Source organism: Magallana gigas, chromosome 10 (assembly GCF_963853765.1).
Source record: "Magallana gigas chromosome 10, xbMagGiga1.1, whole genome shotgun sequence".
In the NCBI taxonomy this organism is placed as follows: Eukaryota; Metazoa; Mollusca; class Bivalvia; order Ostreida; family Ostreidae; genus Magallana; species Magallana gigas.
The window spans coordinates 15,140,744-15,163,651 of record NC_088862.1 but is presented as its reverse complement, the minus strand read 5'-3'; the positions used below and the strand labels follow the sequence as shown (position 1 = coordinate 15,163,651).

The window sequence follows — 22,908 nt, the reverse complement described above, 5'->3', positions numbered from 1 at the left end:
GATTTCCATGATTTTGGGAATTACTTTTTTCTCAATATTTCTGAGGATTAGTCTAGCCCCCCCCCCCCACCCCCACTTTCAATTTGCTTCCGACGCCAGGGACATGTACATCTATTTGAAGTACAGACTATGGCTACGTAAGCGACTGCAACAGATAAAGCTTAATCAAAGAACATGGAGAACATGAAACTATATATAATTGTTTTGCTGGCAAACTCCAAGATGCGCATTATCCATGCCAGGAGACCCATTGCAGTTCATATTATCATAACCACCAACAAACGTATAAACACTGTGTGCTTAATACCGTTGCAATTAAACTTCATCTCTTTTGAAAACCATCTATTAGAACAAGTGCATTATATAAGTTGTATTTTCTGATGGTGCCCAATTTCAGGAAAGCACCTTGCCACATATTAAGCAGCATACGCTTTCAAATGTTACACCTTCATCAAAGTCCCTGTTCTGACAGTTATATGCCAACATAATGTCGTTCCAGCGAGCGCCAGAATTTTTTCTTTGCGCGTTCTACCATGTAGATTTTATCTCTTACACGTTATTAATCCAATGATATCACCAAAGGTTTGTTTCATCTCTTGGTGGTTCGCGAATTCCTTGGGTTGGGGAGCGTTGTCTTTGTTCATTTGTTTACTTGCTTTTTTATTTTGTCGCGATTTGCATATTTACTGTTTTATTTTGTATGAACCGGATTTGGGCAGTTTACGCCGATTCGTCATATACATACATGTAGCAAAATCATGGCAATAAATTGTTGTAGAATGTTTTATTGTATTGATATGTCGAGCGGAGTGGTAAGTTTTTTACGCAGGTCAGATATTGTGACGTACACGAGATGATGAGTAAACTAACTTCATTGACAAAAGAGTTAGAAAAGCCTTTCAACCCGATGTTGCATAAAAATCATTGTGCATACTATAGTTTCATTCATATTCATGGGCATCAACTTTCGTGAAATTAGTGAAAGGATAGGTTACTCTCTAGGCAGTGATCCAGGAAAATTGGTATTCAACGAAACCGCAGTATTTCACAGGCACGTAGCATCCAGGGGTGGGGGGGGGGGGGGGTTGTTATTGGGTCATGATGTAAAAATTGAATTGAAAATAAGGAAATAAACAGTGAAATTGAAGTTAAAGGTGTACTTGCCCCCCCCCCCCCTCCACGGACTAGGATTTTCAGGATTTTGGAAAGTAACCCCCCCCCCCCCCCCTTTTTTTTTTTTGCATGAATGTCAAGATTTTTTGGATGAGTCTGGCCCCCACTTTCAAAAACGATGCTACGTGCCTGTTTCATTTAAACCAATGCCAATTACTACCTGTACCATGCAACATGGAATTTATAACTGACGAAAAGAGAGCAATAACTTAATACGAGGAATAAAATTGTTTCAAGATGTTTAAGAAAAGAAGAAGGTAAAAAATACATATAGTTTACCTCCGTTCCATTACAACGAATTAATTAATATCTAGATTCAAGATCCAATTCAGTGGCAAATATATCGTTGATAGTACTTCTTTATTTTATTATGTAAAAAATATTACATAATAGGATTGGGCAGCAGGCAATCTGCCTATTTGAGCCCTCTCCTTTAACAGTCAATTTGACAAACATTGATGGTACAATGTAACAATAGAATATAGTAGAGAAAAACAAAGGAAAAATAAGTGGAATCAAGATGCTTGTACCGGGTATTATTTATGTACAAAATAAAAAATAGTTGTAGAAAGCTAGCAGTTCAGCTGTTTGAGTGACACTGTGAATAATGTATTAAAACTTATATCTTTTGGTAGCTGATATATAATCATAGTACTTCAAATATACTTGTTATGAAAAATGGTGGAAAAGTGATTGTTATCTAACAAGACAAAAAATTAACTACGGAAAGGGCATTTTTTCTGGGTTGCGTACCCTTATTCGTTTCACTCAACCGAACATAAATTATTTACAACGATAACAAAACATGTGATTAGTGAAGGAAGCGCTTATTTGCCGCATTTATTTACACGTACAAATACATATAAAGATTCTGTAAACTTTCTTTCTGAAATAAAGAAAATTACATTTTATCATGCCCAGTCCTTTGATTTTTAGATGTCACTGAAATGATAAGTGGATGGGTGGGGTGGGGATAGTGTAAGTGAGGCAAAAAAAAAAAAATCCCTCGCATGAGTGAAGATCGCGCTGAATCTGATTACCTGTTCTATACAGGTTATATGCTATAAATAGTAGCCAATGGCTACAGGTTCAAATATAGAAACCCAAAACATATATTAATAACACGTGCTCTAGTACCTATGATAAATTAATACAAACAAACGATAATTAACATGTCTCATTAAAATGCATGTTGGAAAAATAAATGCCATTTCTATTTTTGGGAGTTGATTTTAATCAACTCTCCTATGCAGTTACTCGGACAAACCGAAAGTGAAACAATGTTTGGACCTCAGCACAAATCATCGCTGCTGACAAGACTTAGTTCTTGAAAATAATTGATAAATTCGATGTAATGTAAGCTAAAGCATTGTTTTTCAAGGAAACTTATTTATAAATACCTTGAAAATAGTCAGATTTTAAATGGTACGAACAATTTAGATATTTTTGTAGTCGTATGTATTCCTACGCCAGAGTTCAATATAGTCTCGCTCAACTCGACGCTCGGCTGTCTCCGTAAATCTCCGACAAGCAGAGAGTCTCTATTGCTTGTCGGAGATTTACGGTGTCAGCCGAGCGTTTGGTTGAACGAGACTAGAGTTCAATATTGCTTGGATCCATACAATTTTCGAGAAATATTTCTATTACTGATACATAGTTTGATTGAATTAATTTTATCTTTAAATATTGTTTAACATGATTCATATGCATGGGGGTTTCTCGACATTCTTGTCGAGAAAAATCCAAAAATTCATATTATAAAAATGTGCGTAATTCAAATACAAAATAGAAACTACATGTACTTGTCATGCAAAATAACATATCATTGATTTTAAAATAATTAAACATCGACAAAATCAACTCCCGTCAGTTCCTCAGTACTTTGATTAATGTATTGTATTTATTTTGCTTACTATACATTTATTCCACTTTTCTTTTCTTTTCTTTTTTTACATTGAAGCATGCTAGCGCTAGAAAACGAAGAAGAATACCGATGTTTTAATGGAGAGAAAAATTTGATAACTTAAAGAATTGTTTCTGATCGGAACATTAAATATTTTATTCAATAAAAAACAAAACGCTCTGTTTCTTGTTATTATTTTAAGATATGTTTTCTTTATTTTTCAATGAAATTTTAAGGAAATGCTCAATAAACACATATATACCAAATGGATATACACATGCAGTTGTATGATTGAATGGAGACAACCTTAAACATTTGTATATGCATATATGTATCTTTATCTATATGCTTCATATGAATATATATTTATAAATACATGTAAAATTCATATATACATATGCCAGCATACATACAAATCTTAAATGACTTGTTACCATGAAGAGAAACTGTAATTTATAAAACATAAATTGTATAAGGCAATGTCTTCTGTAAACATTTACCAAGAGAGTTTAATATGTGTAATTCTTCACAGTTTAAAATCCGAAATGATTTTTGTTTATCTTTCAAATTAATAAACTGTTTTACTTTAAGTAATTAAGATGAAATTAAATCAAATAGTTTTATAGGCTCAAGTTAAGTTGTAGTCTTTTGAAACGACCATTTTCAAAAATCCTATCTAGCTGGTGTTTGTAACATTTTGATTTTCCATGATTCTTCATTTATTTAACAACTCAAATTTATATAAAGTTTTTATTTAAAATCACCCTTATTTTCTGTCTTTTCAAAAAATGAACAATAAAATTAACAACAGCTTTAATTAATTATCTAAATAATATTGTATACATTTCTTTTCTTGTTGTCTGACTGCGTAGCGTGGTTGAAAAAAATAATCAGCTTTTGATCTGAAAATCATAAAATTTGAAACCAACAAGCATTTTACGACTCTACATTTTATCTCTAAAATGCATTCTATGGCCAATAGTACAGTTGTACAATTTGATAATTTTTAAACGATGGTCATAATTTGAAAATAGAGATATAGTATTCCGATTCATCTACAGTTAAATGTCATTTGAACCGTTTTAAGCTTTTACCACCTTAAACAAATGATTCGATGCCGTATTTTTCTTATGTGTGTATAATACATAAATTATAGGTAGCAAATGCATAAAAAACGATGTACATACACACGACCCCCCCCCCCCCCCCTAAAAAAAAAAATTAATAAATAAATCTAAAACAAGCATTGATAAAGTAATCAACCTGAATTTTTTTTATTAGAAATCTCTTTAATTCATAAAGTTTATTTGATATGAGATTTACATAAAGTGTGCACCAACTTGTATTTTAAAATTAATTGTGGTTTTATCACAATACGCTACATGTTATATTTATTTTTTTCTTTTATCTGAAAGGAATAACATTCGTTTTTGATATAATATATTTTATAAATATTTATGCGTTTTATTCATTTTTTTCAAACTTTAATAGTATAATGATAATATATATTCCTTGAAGTGCTGTTTATATATTTGCATTTTTTAAAGCAAGGACGAAAGATAACTCTTTCATAAATTCTCAGAAGGATATCCTAACCATATTGAGTTATATACGGGAATGAGTTCATAAGTGCCTATTTAATAAGACTGACATTGTTTTTTGAATATTTTATGCAAAATGTGAGCGCCACAGTTGATCAAAATCACTTAATCGGGAAAAGGAACATTGACTTACGCGGCTTACCTCCCTTGCTTATGACGTCAGTAAGACCCAATAGCCATATAAAGCTATGTTGTGAATAGAAATATCCATGTCATTTTGCAGCATTTTAAAAGAAAAAAATACTATTTTACATAAAAAGTTTTATAATTATACAATAATCAACCACGTCAGTATTTGTTCTCTCAAGAAATGAAATCGTGTGCGTTTATATTTAATAGCGTGCACATATTCAGTTTCGAGACTGCACGGAGAATGAATGATTTTCTTCATAGATCCACATGCAAGTATAATATAATTTTAATATATGCATGTATATATGTTTTATTTCGATCTTTTTAATGAAATTGACAAATTCAAAAAAACTGATCGTTTTTTCCCATTTGCACGTTCATGCAATTTCATTAAGATTTTTTTTTCTATAAACAACTCGTGGTGCCTCATTCGATTCACGATTATATTGTTTGTTTCGCTTTCAAATTCACAAATATGTTACCATTTAATTATTTTCAGTCTAAGAAAAATTTCTTCAAATGTTTTGTTTTTGAAACGTGTAGTTGTATGTGCAGTGTTTTGATTTTACAACGTGTATATGCGGTGTTTACTCACAGATCCCTTCTATCTCACTTTCTTCCGCAATTTTTTCTTTCGTTTTTTTATCATTGTTGATGCTTGTTCTTAATAAAAATCTGTTGATTATCTTCACATTCGTTCACAACTATTTTTATCAAACAACCGATTTATTTTACCGATACATTTCTAAATCCTTAAATGCCATATTTCCGCGATCTGATTTAATAAAACGTTAATATATACACGTGTACACAAAGTATTTTCTAAAGATATTACTACATGTATATATCAATAAGTCAGAAAATTATATTATTTCAAAATAAAATTTAAGAATAATTTTGCGGCATTTTACAGCAGCTCTAAAATACAAACTACATGTATGTACACAATGCCTCATTTTCATTGGCCTGCCTTATACTTTTTTATGTGACAAAATAAATCGAATCAATTAAAATGCTTTAATTCCCTTTAAATGTAGCTCAATCATTATACGTACCGAAGAAGAAAATGATGTTTCTATTTCAAAAGGATAAGGATAATTCATTAATCAGCTGTTAATGTTGGAGAATTTCTTTCGTTAAATTCCCACTGCAGCATGCAGTACGGGATCTTCGTCATGATTTTACTCTGGTGAGAAGCTGATATTAGATTTATTCATTATAACGACCAATTAAAACTAAGTCATCTGTAGGCTACTACGAAATCAAATGATCTCATTTGAATAGAATGACACGTTCATATATGCAAAAATTACTAAATTTAATCGATAAACTACTGTAAAATTACACTTGTTTTGATGCATTGTTTACATCGGTGGGTCTGTGTGACGTCATAAATCCACGAAATCAAGAACGATAAGCGGGGAAGAATTTTTTCAGGTGCTCAGTTTTCACGGTTATTTCTCAGTCTTGCATCACGTATTTTAACATTTGTTTAAACCAAGCTTTATATTTATGAAAGAAAATCATAGTGTTAAAAATCGTTTCATATGACTCTTATACTTTTCATGACACTACCGGTGACAAGATTGCGATTTAAATGTTTTGTTAAACTGTTTAAATCGTTCGATAAGGTTGCATATCGTACAAGGTCAGTGGTTAAAGGAATGGGTTTCTGAACCGAAGATCTTGAGTTCGAATCCGCCTGGAGCTTTTGTTCATGTTTACTGAATTAAATTTTCGAAAATGTAATTTTTCATCCAAAATTGCACATTTTTTACCTATTTGACTGAAATAATTCTTATCCATTATGATATATATCACAATGAAGTAATTTTCTGCTGATTTGAGTAAATATTTCAAGGTGTAGTGAGCCACCTTAAAACCAGTTTGTTTCCTGAATAAGAATTCAGAGAAAATGATAATTGTTACCTTTCACATCGTTAACGTGGGACACCCTTCCCCCCTCCAAAATTAAAAGTTTGTGTGCATGTGTAGGTGTGTGTGTGTGTGTGTGTGTGGGGGGGGGTGATTATCATGTAACAAATTACAGAATACAGGTAGATAAAATTACTTGTCAATGGCACGGTTTCTTTAAACCGAATAAAGGAGATGCCCATACATTTACATTATCCAGTGTCTTTGTCTGTGATAACATTACGTATCGATTTTGTACTATATAACCAATAATACATATGACGCCAAATTGAGGCGCCGGCAGGGTTTGCTTATTTATATTTAAAGATTTAATCGTACGATGGCCTAAAATTATATAAATATAAGTAATAAGGAATCATTCTTTGAATATTATGAGGTGATAATTTCGGTCGGGCGTGATCAAATCTATCATAAAGCCCTTCGGGCTTTATTGCATTTGATCACGCCCCGACCAAAATTATCACCTCATAATACTCAAAGAATGATTCCTTATTCCTAATATACAATCAATGAAAAAAAATTTGTAAGAACTCTTAACATATCGATGTAATTTATAATCTCTTGTGCATGTGTCCAAACTACTGGTATAAGTTTGATGTTGAATGGAAAGTAATTTAATTTAATTTAATTCTAAAGGATAGAAATAGCAATGAGTTACCAAACATATGAAATATTTATAATTAACTGACATTAATTTGATTAATTTTAAACTTTACTTTGTTAAATATTGCAACCCTGATTTAAGTTCTCATTTTTTTTTCCAGAAAATTTTTCCACGGCGGGGGGGGGGGGGGGGGGGGGGGGGAGGGGGGGCGACGAGACCTATTTTCGGTAAGTTTACTATCTCCTACATGGTTCAGAGCCCCCCTCCCCCGATCCGCTGTAAATGATATGTAATTAAACAGATTATTATAAGATTACTTAAATATAAAAATATATTTGTTCAACGGTGTTGTTGCTTTTTAAAAAGGAAATTCGACGTCGTATTAATACACATTTTAACCAATCTTATCATATGCAGGATCCGCTGAATACTCATTTTAAGACATTAACTTAATTTCGCAGAAAAATATCACCAGGTCCTATTCTTTGATCCTTCTAATTATTATACATGTACTGTATGTATATATGAACGTCGTCTATCTGATCTGATTTAAAGGCTTATGAAGATTTTAAAATTTATTTACTAAACCGCTAAATTTCACAAGGATCGATTTAATGAGGCACCGTGTTTATTTTTTCCTGCGCATGCGTCATGACCCTTTCCGCTGGAACATGGTAAATATGTCGGCAAAACAATGATAGTCTTTCGTTTTCAAGGGTTAATTCCTTGAATGTTTCCACGATGAAGGAGATGCTCGGCGGTTGTTGTGTTTGTTCAGACGAAAGAGGGTGGGCTGAAAACCCGCTAGTTTACTGCGACGGTCAGGGGTGTAACGTAGCTGTTCATCAAGGTACGTGGGGGGGGGGGATGCAATGTAAATATGTTGTAAACAACATTATGACAACCGCGATCGCCTTTTATCTTATTTATGCGTAATATTTTTACTTTTAACAGCTTGTTACGGGATTGTTCACGTGCCGAAAGGACCTTGGTATTGCAGAAAGTGCGAATCACAGGAGCGATCGGCGAGAGTTGTAAGTTTCGCGGCCATTTTGAAATTAAACCGATGCACGTTTTTCTGCGTAAACATCCCTGAGTAACTTAGCGCCAGAGAAGATTGTCATCTCGATCAGATGGACATTGAATTAATCTTATTTTAATCACATAAGACAGAAACAATTGTAACGTTTGTCATTAGTTTACTGATATAGAATATGAATTTCTTCATTTTACTTGGCATTATGTTAATTGATTTAGATTAATGACCTTATGAAAATGATGATTTAAATTATGCTTGATATTGTTTGTGATGTTCTATCAGACTTGTCATGAATCTGAACAGTGACGAAACTTAATTTTCAAAATTTAATTTGAATCTATAATCATCTGGTCCAGATTTATTTTATATATATATGCTTTAATTATACATGTTATACAAATATTACTCAGAATTATTGGGTAAAATACTGTGGCATCTTTAATCGCTGTATATTTCAGAATAGAGAGAATAATCTTACCATGACCAGGCTACGCTTGGGTCACAGTAAGAATTTGTGCCATATACTTGCAATGTAAAAGTCATGAAGCGGGTCTGCTTCACTTCGATTTTAAGACAGTTAAAAATAATCTGCATGAGTAAAAAACACATTTTAATGTATTACAAACCTTTTGGAACATGCATATGTAGTTAAGTCCTCAAAATATCCATTTTATGATTCGTAACAAAGCATTTTGTTAATAAACACATTTAAATTTGCCTGCCAATTTGTCGGAAATTACACTCAGAATATCTTCGATTTTATTATTAACATGGCGGCCGTAACATCATCATTCAAACATGCTGTTAAAAGTGGCAGTGATTTCATTGCAAAAACAATTAATCATTCTTAAAATGGGATCATAAAAGATCATAATTATAGGTATTTGGGACCAATCATATGAAAATTTAGGCGAGATACAGTGCATTTTTTTTTTATATATATGCTACAAAGCGAGAATATGGGACGAATTCTATCATTAAACCAGTCAGTAGACATCTTTCATTTCAACGATAGAACATTCTATCCAATTTCAGAAGTGCGAGTTGTGTCCCCAAAGGGATGGTGCTCTGAAGCGAACAGACACAGGTGGTATGTATTAGTCAAATTAATTTGATGTACATGTAATAGAATGGGATTTATGGACAGTGGATTTAGGTTGGCCCTGATAGATGAGTACACACTTTGTAATGGCATGCCAGGAATGTAGATAATTCTAGGTCAAATTTTATTGTAATTTCAACATTTTCGAAGTGATGACTTGTGTATTTCTCCTATCCCTGTAACTGTAAAAATTGCATTTAGGTGTGTATTCTATTAATCTTTTTGGCTAAATCAAGTACATCACCAAATGTCAAACATATATTAGGTGCATCAAAAAATGGGCCTAATCTTATGAAAATCATTGTCTGCTAAATAATATTTTATGTACACACTAGATAAAATACAGCTAGATTTATTATTTAAAGTGAAAAATCTAAAATTGTGACAATTCGTTATGACTTCTAAAGCTATCTTCTTTTAGTTGCTTGGTGCCACGTGGTTTGTGCACTGTTTATCCCTGAAGCGTGGTTTGCTAACGTTCAGACAATGGAACCAATTGTGTTAAAGAATGTTCCACCAGAGAGATTTAATAAGGTAATAAAAAAAAAAAGCAAATTTTATCAATAATTTCAAGTATTAAATGTAAAATTCACTGCAGTTTTATGAAACTATTACCCAGCATTATTTTCCAGATGCTTTTAGTTTCATTTGTGTAACTCTAATTTTATGAATCTTCATCTTAAGGATTGTATTGGTATTTTTCAGGTGTGTTATATTTGTGAAGAAAATGGACGAGCAACGAGATCCAATTCTGGAGCCTGTATGCAGTGTAACAGAAATGGTTGTAAGATGAATTTCCATGTTACTTGGTAGGTCAATTTCTGTAGATTTGGGGGTTATTTCCATTAAAATTTAAATGATAAAATGTAAGTGATGGCTGCCAATAAAGGATGGAAAATATCCTTCTCCTCTTGTAAGAAAGTTTCATCATTATTTGCAAATTTCAATAAGTATATCTGGTTCGCAAAATAATATATTTATGTGGCAAATACATTTGTCCATCCGATACATGTAAATAATCCGTGGAGATACCTACAATACCTTAAATGTACGAACCCTTAGAACTCTCAACTTATGTTAGGATTGTTGAATATCCATTGTATATTGAACCCGTCACACAAACTTTGAGTTCACCTGGACTGCAAGACCAATCTAGTGATTTTTATCCTCCCTCCTTTCCTGGGTTGACGGAGAATTAGAAATCTAAAAATAATTTTTAATTTTTTTCTTCAGTGCTCAGGCGCAAGGACTTCTCTGCGAAGAGGCGGGTAATTATGGCGACAATGTCAAGTACTGTGGCTATTGTGTCCACCACTACAAGAAGCTGGTAGGTCACTGAATTTACATGTATCTAAAATTTACATGTATCTTGAATTTACATGTAATCTAGAATTTACATGTATCTAAAATTTACATGTATCTAAATTTTACATGTATCAAAAATTTACATGTATCTAGAATTTACATGTATCTAAAATTTACATGTATCTAGAATTTACATGTAACTAAAATTTACATGTATCAAAAATTTATATGTATCTAGAATTACATGTATCTAAAAATTACATGTATCAAGAATTTACATGTATCTAAAATTTACATGTATCAAAAATTTACATGTACAGTAAAACACGGTTATAGCGAACACGCTTATAATGAATTGACGCTTACAGCGAAGTGAATTTCATTCCCCAAGTCTCTATTTCATGTTGAAAACTTGACGAATATAACGAATTACGTTTATAACGAAGTTAAATTGGCCGTCCCTGGGACTTCGTTATAAGCGTGTTTTACTGTATCTAGAATTTACATGTATCTAGAATTTACATGTATCTAAAATTTACATGTATCTACAATTTGTACTAATTAATAATCTGGATTATAAAGGAGTTAACCACTGATATCTGAAAATGTCTGTTAGATATTCTAGAACATAGCTGTTTTAATACTATTTAAAATTGAAGGAGTTTGTTATTGATCTCTACATTTGAATGTCTCTGCACCGATCACTTTTGATGATTGTAGAAGAGGGATGCCAACATAAAACAAATTCCAGCTTTTAAGCCAATCCCTGCAGACAATGCTAGTCCAGAGAAGGGGAATACTTTGACCACAGATACTCGAATGTTTAAGGTGGGTCTTCCTATTATATATATGTACAATCAGAATAATTACATTGGTGTATCACTGACATCAGTGTAAAATTCTGTTGATGTTTTTATAGACCTCGCAAAGACAAAGTTGAAAATAACTGAAATATTTACATCATCACTTTCTTAAAAAAAAAAATATTTATTTGGGGCTATAAAAATAACTTTAATTCGTTTATTAAGCACTGCAGCATCGTGCAAAATACTGCAGCATTGATTCTTTTGGTTGCATGTAAAAAAAAAAAAACCACTTTTAAAAGACCCCCCCCCCCTTAAAAAAATGTATTATTATTCCCCTTTTCAAATCTTGCTATTAAAATAATAAAGAACTGGGTACCAGTCTGCCAAATAATATATGAAAAATACTGACCTGAAAAAAATAAAGATAAATTCTATTTTGCGTAATGCAAAATAGAATTTATCTTTATTTTTTCAGGTATTTTCGGCAATTTAATATTGCTTGATTTTGCAGAGAGGGAACAAGGCAGAAAACAAAGAGAGTTACAACCCTGCACAGAACCAGCTGTTGGGGGGTCAAGACAAAGAGAAGCAGCCCGCCACTCCCCCCTTGTCTAACGCCAGCAGTGGGATAGGGACGTCCACCCTGTCAGAAACCTCCACCATCAGCCCCACCGAGTCCCCAAACCAGGAGGAAGAGGACAACGAAAACAGGAGTTTCCCAAGTATGTCATGTGATAAAAATAGATTAGGGGAATCTCCATTAACTGGAGTGGGGTTCTTCAGTGAGTTGCATGTACAAACCAATATGGAAATTTCCAACAACTGTAGATTTAAAGGTGATCAGAAGAAGGTTCCCTCACTCCTTGCAGATTCAAATGAGGGCCAAGTAACCAATAACTATAAGGAATAAATCGGGAACATTCACCAATTCATGAACATGAACATACAAATTTAATATAATATTTTTCTGTGAAATATCAATAAATATTTTAAATAAAGTCACAATAGTACAGTTACAGATGAATGTATATTACATGCATACATTGTATTGATCAGAGTCACATCATTACACAGTGAGAATATCTTCCAAAGCTGCTTCTGTTTTTGACACATTGCACCTTTGCTAATTATTGGCATATGTGTATAAATTTTTGACAAAGATAGTAATGACATCAGTTCTTTGAAATTTCATTTGCACTCATGAAATTGACTAGCACGGGATATTTGTGTCCAATTTTTTTTTAATTTATATATTTTACAGTGTGTCGACCCTTCCTGAAAATGAAATTTGCACTCAAGTTATAGTATACCAAATGAATCAAGATATTTCCATTTCGTTCATTTTCTTTGATTTTTGTTTTTCAGTGTCTCAGCCCTCTCTTAATGATAATCATGCTTTGCACCGATCAGTGTCATCAGGAAGCCTGTATTCAGTACAAAGTGCAGATCTGAGATTAGCCAGTGAGGCGGGACCAATGTTTTCACCCTCGGCTGGTCTGAGCGGTGAGGCGTTGAGTGGAAGCTTCACCGGATCGTTAGACAGTTTCATGACTGGATCCACGAACAAGATATCCTCGCTAGGGCGAACTGCCTCACAGAGCGATAACGAAATCGACCAAGCGGCTAAGAGGTCAAGGTCGAAGTAAGTATACATCTGTTGCTAAAATTCTTTTTTCAAGGAAATATGATGTTCTGATAGTTTTTTCTGAGTAATGCATTTAAAATGCTCAGTGTGTGTGGCAAACAATATGTATCATGATTTGATCAGAGGTTACCGGTAGATGGGATCAACAGATGTTGTATATGTAAAATTTTTACTTCCTTATTGTACAATTTTTCTTTATATTTGATTGTGTATAGATTTGTTTCTTTATGCACAGTTTATATCATATGCTCAATAGCAGCTCTTTGTACATGTATGTCAACCCTATAGTCGAGAAGAATTGATTAATAAGATTTTGTTTGAAAAATTGATTTGCTAGATCCCAAGAGAAATTTGAGAAAAAGATGAAAAGAACAAAACAGCTGAACACCTTGGGTAACAAGAAACTCAGCAGGAATGGTTCTACAGAGAGTAAGGACACATCCCCTACCGGATCCCGGAAAGTCCGCAGAAAACCGGAGCTGACGACTCCCAGTATTGGGACCAACTCGAATAATGTCAGGTAAATTGTACTAACGGAGTCTTTTGGACAGAAATCTCCCAGATATATGTTCGAAACTGACAACTTGTGTTGTAGAAGGGTAATATTGATGAAAGAAGCCAGGTCTGACTACATCTGACCCAGATTAAGAGTTTTAAAGGATCTCATAACTTCCATGTTGGCCGATTCTGAAAATCCTATTTTTGACTGTAAATGATAAATGAAAAGTCGTTGTGTTGAATTTGACATGCAATTAACAAATTTTCTTCTTTACTATGCCTGAGAGAAAAATTTTTCTGGACATAGTATTCATAGATTAATGAATCTAAAGAGTTTCCATTAATAAAAATATTGCCATGTTTTGATGAAGTCTTATTAGATCTATTTATGTTGTAACTTCATGTATATCTTGTGTTGCAGTTTAAACAGTTTCTCTGTGTTTGGAGGCAGCCCACATTTTCAGAGTATCGGAGTTCCAGGACCCCTCACTTTCTCATTTACTCAAAACAACTCGGGCTCTGGCCTCGGGTCATGTAATGATCTCACAGAAGGGGCCTGTGGACCACCCAAGATATTTCCTAGTCAGCAGTCACCACAGAAGGAACCACCTAATGGGTAGGGTACCATTTCATTAAAAAGTTGAATATAAAATTCTATTTCGAAATTCCTAGTGTATTTTACATGTAACGTCATTAGACGAGGAAAGACTAAGAGTGTAAATGTACTGTTTCCCCTTCTATCCTCCATCAAATTTAACTTTGGCCAGTTTTAAGCCCTTTATTTCATAATTGATGATGAGAATTTTAATATAATTATTAGATGTATATATTACACATATTGATTTATTATACCTGTGGGACTATTTTTGTCCCCCGCCGCAACGCGGAGCAGGGACATAGAAATGCCGGGCTTCCGTCCATCCGTGTGTCCGTGGGTCCTTGTGTCCGTGGGTCCTTGTGTCCGTGGGTCCGTCCGTCACACTTTTTTGTAAGCGCTCTCATGCCTACAAATTTTGACGGATTTTCATTAAATTTATACCAAATGTTTATACCACTAATACCTTGGTCAAGTTCAAAAATCAGCATTGGTCGATACTTTTTGTTGGAGTTATGGGACTTTGACCACAATAATGACTCTGTTTTATCCAAAAATTGACCTTGTAAGCGCTCTCATGCCTACAAATTTTGACGGATTTTCATTAAATTTATACCAAATGTTTATACACCTATTACCTTGGTCAAGTTCGAAAATTAGCATTGGTCGATACTTTTTGCTGGAGTTATGGGACTCTGACCACAATAATGACTCCGTTTTATCCAAAAATTGACCTTGTAAGCGCTCTCATGCCTACAAATTTTGACGGATTTTCATTAAATTTATACCAAATGTTTATGCTACTAATACCTTGGTCAAGTTCGAAAATCAGCATTGGTCGATAGACTCGATAATAGTATACTGCTTGACCGGCGGGGGACCCAGGAATTCTATTCTTGTCTATGTAAAATTACAATGGATAAACAAGCTATTCTATCTAATTGTGAAATAAATTAATGTGCTATTCACCCAAGTTGAATAGCCATCAAAACTATTCACCAACAGCATTTGATTTCCCTCGTTTTTAAACTCGGAACACCTCTGATGTAATCGAAGTTGCTTCACTAAATTCAAAGTCTGATAACTTAAATTTTTCTACAAGCAAGAAAATCTCAATATATTCTATAATAATACTCTAATTTTGATTACAAACAGTTAGAATTTGGGGATCCAGGCATGTTATAATTGTAAATGTACATGTGTTTACAGGGAGTTTCCGACATCCTTGGAACAGCTGTTGGAGAGACAATGGGAACAGGGCTCACAGTTCCTGATGAAGCAAGGCGAACATTTTGACAGTATGTGAACCTACTGTTTTTATCTCTCATGTTATGAAAGCAGGAAGAAAATATATATAACAATAGATAAGATAAGGGTATGAAGTTTAAAAATACCGGAAAATTGTAACTTGGTTGCAGATCTGACAATTATTTTTAGTAGTTTTGTTATCCATCTTACAAATTTGCTAACATTTAATACATCCACTTAAAACGTGATCAAAAAGAAGATTTTTCCTTTACATGTATTGCATATATGTTTAAACTTCACTAGGAGTGATGTGAAAGCTGTGATCTGCATGCATTTAGATTGCTAAATTATTTTCAACATGTTTATTACAAATCTTAAAAGAATAGTTTAAAAAAAGATGTCAGATTGGAATATTTTTCTTCTGATCATAATATTGGTCTAATAGATAAAAAGTCAGGTCATGAAAAAGTCTTCAAGTAATTCATATATTCTTTTTTTTTTTTATTACTTCAGTTGCCTCCCTTCTTCATTGTCTGCATCAGCTGAAATCAGAGAACCATCGACTGGAGGGTCACATCAAGTCGCTGGCCACACGGCGGGATCACTTACTGGCGGTCAATGCCAGGCTGTCTATCCCGTTCTCCTCCCCCCTCCACCCGGACTCATTCCTCTCCTCGGACAAACCCACTGATGGAAAAACTGTGGAGCCATCTTTGATGCAGGTAAGGCAAAAAAAAATTAATCATTAGTTTCTCGGGCCAAAATTTTGAAATTTTGATGAGGCAGGCAGGTTTTTTTTTTTTTTTTTTTTTTTTTTTTTTTAAAAGACAAAATTTACAATGACGGTAACCCATATTATATGATTTATTTGTGTACTCATTAGCAGATATTCATCAAGCTCATACATTGGCAAAGTTTAAACATTTGTTTTAATTTGTTCTTTTTAGTTTAAACTGTTCTGTTTCCTTTTATAAGGTTGAGTTTTTACGTATGAAGAAACAAGACAAATGGTTTATGCACCTGCTTCATTTTGCGGCCTATCTTTCCCCTCCACAGTAATAACATAAGTCTAAACTGAAATAGGGGACTTCTTATGGCATTTTACTAGTTGAATTTGCCATAAAAATTTATTAAATAAAGCATTCATCTGGGGGTGTTTTCTTATCAATCTTCAGTGCCTTGAGGACAGAAATCAAGGAAAAGTAAATAAGTCATCATAAAATGTCCTTTATTCCTGTTTCTATGCAATATCACAGAGGCTTCAATTTCTAAAGATAACAAAGAAATTTCAGTGGTTGTGTTAACAGGGACCAACCCAGAGCAAACTTAGTTTAGGGAGACTTCACTTCTGAAGTTCTCCCTCACAGAAAAATAGGGAGAAATTTGAGAAATCAGGTAGACTTCCATTCTTTGACAATGGCATAATGCTAATGATAATACATTTATACACAGATTCAACCTTTATTTGAATTTGATTAGAAGCAAGTCAATTAAAAATAAAACAACTCCTAAAAAATTTAAAATCTTATCCAATTTTTTTAATTCAATTTATTATTTGTATTCATACATTTTGTATCTGAAATGTTTCGTAATTGTGTTGGCTAAATGACAAATAAAATCAGTCTATGTGTTAAGGTGTATTTTGGAGGTATTAGTCCAAACCTTTGACCCAATTACAACCGTCATATAGTTGGTTGTACAGAATTTTTTAGTTAAAGATAACTGTAGACAAACGGTTTCATGATTATTTTAGCACTAACTTGGCATAATTATTAATTAATTACAAGTTACCAACTAATTGTAATATCAGCACCTAAAGTTATAAACATTGGTTGTAATTTTCAGTGCACAGTATGTGGTTGCATCAACCGTATTTATAACCTCTGAAGATAAGACAGTCGCTAGTTATTAATCACAACAGGGGTTAACTTAGGCTATGAAAATGTCTTTTGAATTAGATGATTATCATTTTATTGCATTTGGAGTTAATTTTCACGATCGTGAACTCAGAATACAGGGCAACTTCAACCTCTCTTTCTTAGGAAATTCTGGTGAAGTTACCGACCACAAAGCGAGTAATTATATTTACATAAAGTTGTATTTAGCCCAGGTAGCCCCCTAGGTTGGTCACTGGGTAGATGTTTCAGATAAAATAACGTTTTTCACTGACAGAGACAAGCATTTGTTCTGTGCTTTTGTTTACATGGATTCCATAATAGAGAAAACCGAAAATGATAAGATATAAAAAATCCGGAAAAATAACGATAAAAAAGTTTGATGCGGCGATGATTTTACTGATGCGGCGGTGCCTGAGAAACAAATCATTAATTTTTTTTGGCCTAATAAAAAATATATTATCACTCTCTGTGTGAAGATACACTAGCTAGATGGAATGATGTTTTTTTCCCACCTGATACTGTTTGAATTAAGAAAGTTGATTTAGAATGCTTTTCAGTGAAGGTTTCAAAGAAACTTCTCGATTTTGAAATTGGTTAAAGAATTTTTTTTTTTTTTATACAAACAATGAATATGTTTTTACTGAACAATAAGTCGGGTCCTGCAGTGGTGATTTTACTTTACAAATAATATTTTTTACTTCGGACAAAGTGTTTTTAAGGTGAATAAAACTTGACTAAGGAAAATGTAATCCGGTTCTTGATATAGAGAGCTCTGTGCATTGCAATGTTAGTTTTGTGCGGGTGAATATATGATGTGTACTTTTGTAGGATGTGGCCTGTTTAACAGCTGATAATCCTGTACAGGCAGGAGGCTCTACCACAGGTAAGATCTCACCTATCCAGGTAAAGGAAATGCCTGCGAAGGAAACATGTTTTAAAGAAAATGAAAAGAAGAATCTATTGCATAAAATGAACGTGTGCCTCTATCGCTCAAATTCTATTGATATCAATGAAGACACACAGCTAATTCTATCAAGATTATATATTATACATGTGACAGTAATATAGTATGATTATTATAAGAGAGAGAGAGAGAGAGATAGAAATCAAAGATACTGTTGTAAGGAATGAATTTATGAAAATATTTTTCTCTTCTTTATCACAGTTCCGGCAGTAACCTGTGTCTCATCGCTGCCTCCCATGACTTCAGTACTCAACTTATCTGTAAGTATGGCTGTATAATCCTTCAAGCTTGCCACTCTCCAATGTCCAGAAATATAGTTGTGAATACCAGTTACCCATGAGCATACATCATCACAAAAACTTTTTTCTTTAAATGCCCACGTGTTCTTTGTTCTTATTACAAATAGTAAAACATGTAACTACAAACAAAATAATGTTCTAAAGAACTAGTAACACCTCCTCCCTCCCTCTTTAAATATGAAATGTTAGTAGTTGTAAAGATATACATTGAAAGGAAGTTGCTGTGTTTGAACATAAGGTATCTTTTTCATGACAGAAATATGAATTTTTCAGGCTAATGAATTGATTGTGGAGGTCAAAATTGTGCTGTAATCCTGAATAAATAATTATAGTCCATTACTGAACACAGAAGCACACATGACCAACAAATATTCTATCTTGCAGGTATCCAATACTCTGTCGGCTATGGACAGTACGCCCACATCAATGGAGGTCACCCTCCCCTCATCATCAACGCCGGACAAAAGCAAACCAGATGTGACCTGAACTCTACTTTTATTGTACCATTGACTCTTGTTTTAAATTAGATATATATATGTATACACAGAACTAATGTTAAGATATTAATAAAAAGATTGACAAAAATATGATACTTAGTGATTTTTTTATCGTAAAAATCAATGGCTGCAATTTCAAATCATGGTTCATAAAGACATGCCAGGGAAGGAGCCCAAAGCTATTACAATCTAAGTTATAAGGTTTTCTTCAAGATAAGACTTGTAAATATTTTGTCCGGAGGTCACAGCCTGAAAAATGAAACATTATGTAAATAGTGCCTGTTTGGGAGGGTAAGAATTGAAATTGACACCCAGAGGAAACCATTGTCAACCGACGGGAAGCGTTGGTTGACAATGGTTTTCTCAGGGTGTCAATTTCAACTCATGCCCTCCCAAACATGCACTATGTAATTCATTATTGAATGTTTTAATTTTAAAGAAAACTTTACTGCTTTTATATAGGAATGACGTGAATTCTATGACGAACCGTACGCACATAAGTTACGCGCATGTAACAATATGTTGTGTTACCCGTTGCCAAGTGTGTTACTAACGATGAGAGTAATAGAACGGATTATCAACTGCGTCTTAACCAATCAGATTTCAGTATTTATCAGAGAAGTATAATAATGTTAAATTTTTACATATATGTATGTCATTTTGTCTAAATATATAGCTAACAGGATAACGTACAATAGGTCTCGACTCTAAAGTCAACTAAGTCTATGAATAGCGTTACAATGAATTTGAAATTTTATTCTCTCGATAAGTGCAACTTTTCCATGTAAATTTAAGTCATGCAGTACAATTATATTTACACATGTGTTACGTGATTTTCTCATTTTCAACATTCTGAAAAAATATACTTAGTTTATTTATTACAATTAATGATAAAGAGAAAAACACTCCAAACAAATTTGAAGTCAATGCATTACAACATATAAGTCAACCACTTTACTGTAACAACATATGAATGACTCCAACTTAATGAATGACAGTTTCCTTCATAACAAAATCACTTAGAACTTGTACTAGGGACCAATTAGTGATACCAAAAAAAAAAAACCCACCCTATTAAAACTTTCTCAAATTACTTCAGATAGCAAAAGCAGTCTAGGTCTTCATAGCATATTGAAATAGAGGGAAATGGTGTCAACATCTGCTTTAATTCTTCTGGCCTATACATTAATCACATCTGTTTCGAATTCAGATGAAATTTGTTCAAGGTAAGGTTGAAAGAAACGGTATTTATTTTGATTAGTTTAAATTCGCTCGTGAAGCAATTGTTTTGTCATTATCTTTTTCGATAATAACAGAAATGAGAAGAAAAAAACATAGCTAAACAATGCAAAACGTAATGCATCGATTTAATAAAAAAAGAATAAAAATTCCTTTAATATCCTTTTCTTTTATCAGTTATGAAGGTGGTTGTTGTCCTGGTTACGAATGGAATAATGAACTAGAAAAATGTACAGGTTGTTAATGGGTTTTATTACAATTGATTTGTTTCAAATTAAATTAAAGAGTTTGTCCCATGATCTAAATTTTTAGACATTGTGTTTAACTTGTGACATATTTACGGCGACAGATAAAGATACACGTATCTTTATATATATATAAATTACTTATGATTTTTTGGTATATTCCATATGTTTTCATGTTTCCAAATTCATACAGATTCTAAATTATCAGCAGAATTGAAATGAAACATGCAAAATCTCCGTTTTTTTTAATTCCGTAATGATAAAGAGCAATGCTTTTGTTTCAGAGTGTAACATTGGATACTCAGGCCCTGATTGCAGCAAGCAATGCGTCTATCCAAGCTATGGATGGAAATGCGTATTGGAGTGTAACTGTTCAAAAGAAGATTGCAATTTTTCTACAGGATGTCTGGTAAAGTCGTTCTGTAAGTCAAACAGTGTTTTAGTTATATTCGCAATACATTGTAACTGTTTATCAACAGTACAATGTTACATGTATTGCACACGTGGATGTATTTTTTTGAACATATACATAATTATAAAGTTATGAAATTAAAAAAAATAAAACAAAACAATTTAATGTATAGGAGGTAAACAATACAATTAAAGGACACGGCAGTTCATTCATAGTATACACATTACGAAGACAGTTCAAAACGACGTTATCTAGTGAACTGAAGACAATGAATTCAAACATTTTGGTTAAGCGCACTTCGTCAGCGGTATGGAGATGGGATAAATTTTGTAGAAATGTATTGTAAGACATCTTTTATATAATTAATATATTATTGCCTAATCATTTTGTCATTGCCATTTAGTATTAAAGCGTATTTATAGCAAGTGCGCTTTTTTGCTAAGCCATGAGACATAAAGAAACAAATGTTTTTCTTGCCATTGACCACAGAAAATGCGGATAGATGAAAGGGGAAAGGCCTTGGAAACTTATGGCAACGCATATTATATTTGATAGAATACGCACATACATTATATATTTTCATTATATATGATATAATACGCACATACATAATATATTTTCAACTTAAATCCTTTGCTCAAAATGACTATGATATCTCTTTATAAGGAGAAGACATAAATTCATTTTAAGGAAATTATAATTCTCTAAAACAAAATAATCAATTCGTCTACAGATTAATATAAGATATCAACGAGACATTGCATTCGTTACAATTTGAAACAAAATTGGTATAAAAATTCCATCTTATTTGAACGTGATAGATAAAGTCATTTTTGGATTCATAAATCATGCATAATATTTGTACAATTTTCGCTCGCTCTTAACCATACAACTCGTAAAATTAATGTTAAAATGAGAATATGAAAAAAAATAAACAAAACGCGAGACGTACAAGCAACATGAGAATCCCTTACCGTGGTTTTTACTCCTAGAAATTGCTGAGTGTTCAGTAAAAACAAAATAGCAAAAAATGTTTTCGTTGTACTTATAAAACAAAGGAAATAATTAAATATGCGAGAATCATTTACAAGATGACGCATTTGGTAAGGATTGTAATTCTTAATAAGTGAGTAGTCTTTGAATTTAACTGTTTTAATAACAAGATAAAAAGAGTTTTAATCAAATAATGATTAACACACAAACAAACACAATTAACAGTGATATTTATGTACGAAAGTCCTATTTTGATTGCAGGAACAGCCTGAATTGATTTAAGGTATATAGCCTAAATGATAGAGTGAAATAGTTTAAACACTTTTCCAACTTCTGTTGAGCTATACATCTTTATCCTAGTCATATGAAAACATTGTGAAGTAAATATAATGATTTCGATAACTGTTTTGCCATTATAGCTTTGAGTCCATGTAATAATTAATATGATTGTGGTAATAAGAAATGAATAAAAGAAAAACATAGTTTTTTAACAATTTAATTGACTATGTTCCGCTAAAATACAAAAAAGTATAAATGTGTGTTTAATTTAATCAAAGGGGAAAAAACAACTTTTGCGGTCCTGTTTACAAATGGAAGAATGAACAGGAAAATGCACAGGTTATATTTCTCTATCACAAATAGTAACTTGTACCTACCCAAAAATTATTGTTCCAATGAACCAGTAACTGCCTTTAAAAATGAAGTGTATGTACAGGTATACTGAAAGCTGTTGCTGTGTTTGAAAACAATGTTCAAATCTTCCTTTTATGAGAAA

At 32.8% G+C, this 22,908-nt stretch overlaps 1 protein-coding gene across 1 annotated transcript; it reads left to right on the top strand.

Moving 5' to 3' along the window:
* The first annotated feature begins 7,986 nt into the window (after positions 1-7,986).
* Positions 7,987-19,332, top strand: LOC105321167 (protein AF-10). Its single transcript, XM_066073110.1, has 16 exons — positions 7,987-8,198; positions 8,303-8,382; positions 9,423-9,477; positions 9,911-10,023; positions 10,195-10,298; positions 10,723-10,816; positions 11,515-11,622; positions 12,112-12,322; positions 12,966-13,242; positions 13,583-13,765; positions 14,165-14,359; positions 15,548-15,636; positions 16,100-16,308; positions 18,313-18,367; positions 18,650-18,708; positions 19,132-19,332. Exons 1-16 carry the CDS (start codon positions 8,090-8,092, stop codon positions 19,231-19,233), a joined length of 2,043 nt encoding a protein of 680 aa, XP_065929182.1. The 5' UTR covers positions 7,987-8,089; the 3' UTR covers positions 19,234-19,332.
* Positions 19,333-22,908: the final 3,576 nt, after the last annotated feature.